The sequence below is a fragment of the Hipposideros armiger genome, unplaced genomic scaffold (assembly GCF_001890085.2).
Source record: "Hipposideros armiger isolate ML-2016 unplaced genomic scaffold, ASM189008v1 scaffold_146, whole genome shotgun sequence".
In the NCBI taxonomy this organism is placed as follows: Eukaryota; Metazoa; Chordata; class Mammalia; order Chiroptera; family Hipposideridae; genus Hipposideros; species Hipposideros armiger.
Genome location: NW_017731496.1, coordinates 102,933 through 107,142, shown reverse-complemented (window position 1 = coordinate 107,142; position 4,210 = coordinate 102,933). Strand labels below are relative to the sequence as shown.

General features: G+C 34.2%; 1 protein-coding gene across 1 annotated transcript in view; it reads left to right on the top strand.

Annotated features, from left to right (window-relative positions):
- Positions 1 to 3,190, top strand: part of NADK2 (NAD kinase 2, mitochondrial) — a 55,183-nt gene extending 51,993 nt beyond the window's left edge. Inside the window, exon 9 of the mRNA XM_019650731.1 lies at positions 1,037 to 3,190. Within this exon, the coding sequence (XP_019506276.1) occupies positions 1,037 to 1,249 (213 nt within the window). The 3' untranslated portion in view covers positions 1,250 to 3,190. The remainder of the gene's footprint in view (positions 1 to 1,036) is intronic.
- The last annotated feature ends 1,020 nt before the right edge of the window (positions 3,191 to 4,210 follow it).

Here is a 4,210-nt window from a genome sequence, read left to right as displayed (position 1 = left end):
GGACAGGCACTTCACAAAAGAGGATAGCCAAATGGCTGATAAGCATATAAAAAGTGTCCTTTACCATATTGTTCATCTGGAAATGCAAATTAAAACTATATAATACTATACCATACACACCCACCAGAGTGGCTAAAATACTAGTTGTTGTTATGGTGGAGCAAGTGGCACTTTATACACTACTGTTAGGAATAGTTTGGAAAATTGTTTACTAAAGCTGTATATAGCATATGTAGTAATCCAGTAATTCCACTCTTAGGTATATTTCAGAATGTGAATACCAACAGACACACTCAATGATATTTACAGCAGCAGTGCTACCAAATAGGCAAAAACACAAATGTCCATGAATAGTAGAAAAGACACGTAAATTTCACTATTTTTATACAATGGAAGTGTTGTCATACAGCAATGAAAATGAATACAATACTACTACTTGTAATAACAAGGATCAATTTCACCAACGTACTAATGAGCAAAAGAAGCCAGACACAAGCATACATATTCTTCCATTTATATAAAGTTCAAGAACAGATGAAGCTATTACTTCCATAGTGACTGAAATTAGGACAGTGGATATGCTTGGGAAGGAGGGGCCGGGGTAGTGACTGGGGGATGGCAGTGAGGGCAGTGAGGGAGCTTCCTGGGAACTGGGTAAATCGTGATTCCTGATTTGGGGGATGATTACACAAGTGTGTTTGTCGAGCTGTACCCTAATAATGTGTGCCTCTTTTGTGTGTTTTACTTAAGTTTAAAAGTTTTACATGAAAATAGTTACATTCGTGCTCAATTCTTAAAATACTTGTAATGGCAATAACTCAACATTCAGTCTGATGAAGAAAGCCTATGACTATGAGTTCCATCAAGTCTGAACTTGTTCACTCAGATGTTTGGGTGAATGGAGATATCCTGAACATCTAAATTTTGAGATTTTGATAATGTACCCATATATTTACATAGTTACTAATTCTCTCATACCAAAAGGGAACTTGATTTTTAAAATCAAGGCCCAACGATCTACCAGTTTAGATAAAAATTAGGGTTTTTAAAGAAAATATTATTTAGGGTTAAGAAAACTCAATATTTAATGAAATGTTGCTTTCTGCTTAGGGTTTGTGTTCGCTCTCGTTGTTGGGATGCCTGTATGGTTGTGGATGGAGGAACTTCTTTTGAGTTTAATGATGGAGCAATTGCCTCAATGATGATCAACAAAGAAGATGAGCTTCGAACTGTGCTTCTAGAACAGTGAAGGATTTCCTCAGATGACAAAGTTTGATTACTGAAAAAATACTTTTACTGCAGAAACAGACTACCGGTCATAAAGCTACAGTTTTTGGTTATTGTTGAGACTGGTTGCCCTTGGGCTCAAAGGTGACTAACAAAGTGAGATTTGCATTATTCTTCTGTTGGATTCTGATGGAAAAGATGTTCACTGTGTAAGAAAATGGATGGACTAAACTGTTTAGAATTGATACCAGGGAAATTTCTATATTAATGATTGATATCCAAGAGTGCTGATATCTTTTTAAATTTAGAGAGGTAGGTTCAAATAAAGGATTAAATGTTTAGGATTTGAAATCTAACTTTTTTTCCTTCCCTTTCCTCCAAACTTTGTGGAATTGGTCAGAACAAACGCATATCATTTGATTAGTATATAGTTTTTATAGCACCTAAAAATCAAGATTTTTAAAAAATGTTGATGGAGAATTTTGATAAATCCTGACATTGACCTAACTGAAGTAGGTAAATGTGTTTTTATATATGCTAAGAATTTTCTAATTTCAGAACACAATGGTATTGTTATGACTATTAATTTAAAAAGTTTAAAATCATTTTTGAAATCATAGTTTTCATTTAATTGACTTTAAGGTTAGTTTTGACATTGCTGGGTGAAATACATATAACTGGAGAAAGTCATGATGCTGTTACAAATACACTAATTATCCAATAGCTATTTTAGGTCATAGACTATTTTTTTAAAAATGATTTGAGGCTAACAGATTTCTTCCATATTTAAAACTCTAACATGGATTCAAAGACTAAAAGGATGAACTGATTAGACATATTGTTTGGTCAAACCTATAAAAATATTTTCACCTAGCATTAGAAGTATTGTCTGAAAGAAAATGGGTTCTTTAATAAATATGCAAAACACATTAGTTGTGAAATTGCCCTACTTTTAATATCATGGTAGTTTTCACCTAGCTCATATTCCAAGTTTCACACATTAGCTGTGGAGGATAAAATGTTATGGCTTGCCCTCCACACACACACCACTATGAGAGTTCCTATATTTGGGGAGGAAATTATTTTTATCTAATTCTTGATCTACTTAACACATTATCTTAGAATTTTTACCAGAAGCACCTATTGCTGCATCATGAGACCATTGGTATTCTCATGCCATTTATTCAGATTTGTATGTTTTTTTCACTTACCATTAAAAAGTTTTGTTCAGCCATTGAAATATTTATTGAAAATCCATTCTGTGCCATGCTGTATCAAGTGCTGAATATACACTGATGAATGAAACAACTTCTCGATAGAACTTGATTCTAGTGAACTCAGAAATTCTGTAAAAGCTAGGATGTATAATCACTGAGTGCTGTCAGTGTTGCCAACATTTAACATATTCTTGTGAAATTTTTCATATAAATATTACTATACAAAGGTAATCTAGGTTTTGATATATATCCAGAATAAGAATCTGCTTTTCTTTTCTTATTTAAGAGTAGCTACATAGATACTTAATAGCAAAGAGTTTACATGATGCGTACAAAAAAAAAAGCTGGATCTAGTTTCTGGTTTGATTTAAAAATGATATGCTTAAGATATACTTTATGAAAAAGTATAGAAACTCCCCTAGTAGATTTGAAATGCGTTCTTGACAAAAATGCCAACTCTATCTTTAAGATCAAGGAAATCTGATTGTCCATAATGGTATCATAGATCTGTTAATATGTAACATATTAATAGGTAACCCATGTAAAATTGTTCATAAGCCATATTTTAAAGGTTTAAAAAATGCTTAATGTGCTCCATTTGCAGTATAACTTCTAATATTTCTGCTATGTGGTGAGTATTATTTGTAAGAGGTGATGTGAGGCAAAGGATGTTAGAATAGCCAAAATGTTTTTATGAATTAACCTTTAATGGCAATGATAAGTGAATAAAATTAAACTATTATTTTTTTTTGTTTCACTTACTTCCTTAACTCTTATGGGGCCATTGTTTGAAAACCAGATTTTCCCAAAATGTTTCAAAAGTATTTTTCCCCATTGCTATGTATTGTCCTGTGCCCTGTTAACTTCATTCACTACTAATCTTTGACACAGAACTAGGATTTACTATATCANATTGCATTTCCCGTTCATCTTCTCTCCTTTTTCTCTTGAGAAAATGGGGGGAGAGAATAGGATCCTATGGGCTGAGGAATAGCTATACATTTCTACAAATTAATAATTTTTATCTTATCACACTACCCTTTCTGAGCATTTTCTTTGTCCCAAGCTAAATATATTATCTCATTTAAATTCTCAAAAATACTCTGGAAGTAGGTGATTTTATTGTTCATTGAGAGAGTATAAAGAATCTTAGAAGTTAACTGACTTGCCCAAAGCCATGTGGCTAATAAATGGTGAAAGCAGGATTTAAATTCTGGATTTAACTGTAGATGCCTGAGGGATCACTGGAGAGAAAAGAATAGGCTGGCCTATTTCTTTTACTCTTAATTCTTGATACAGAAAGATAAAAGTTTGTATTCCTATGTGACTTTCTCAGCCCTTGCTTTGAATATAAAATGTGGAAATATATATCTTAGGGTATGCTAGTTGTGACAGATAAACTCCCAGTGTCAGTGGCTTAACACAATAGTTTATTTCTTGTTCTTGTGAAGACTGGGTGTTCTAATTGACAGGTGGTGATTCAGGGAGCCAGGCTCCTTCCGTCATGCAGCTCTATCATATTTTAAACAGCTCCTAAAGTCACTGTGCTCATTTACATCAAGTCACAGAAGGAGGACAAGCATGGAAGCATGGAGGGTCACGTGTAGGAGGTTTATAAGACAAGGTCAGAAGTGCTTTCCGGGCCGGCCGAGTGGCGCAGGATGGTTAAGAACTGGCTTGGGACGCCAGAAGGCCCCGGTTCGGATCCCACATATGAGGGCCAGTGACACTGCCCTCTACAGCTAAGATGCTGAACAACAGCTCAA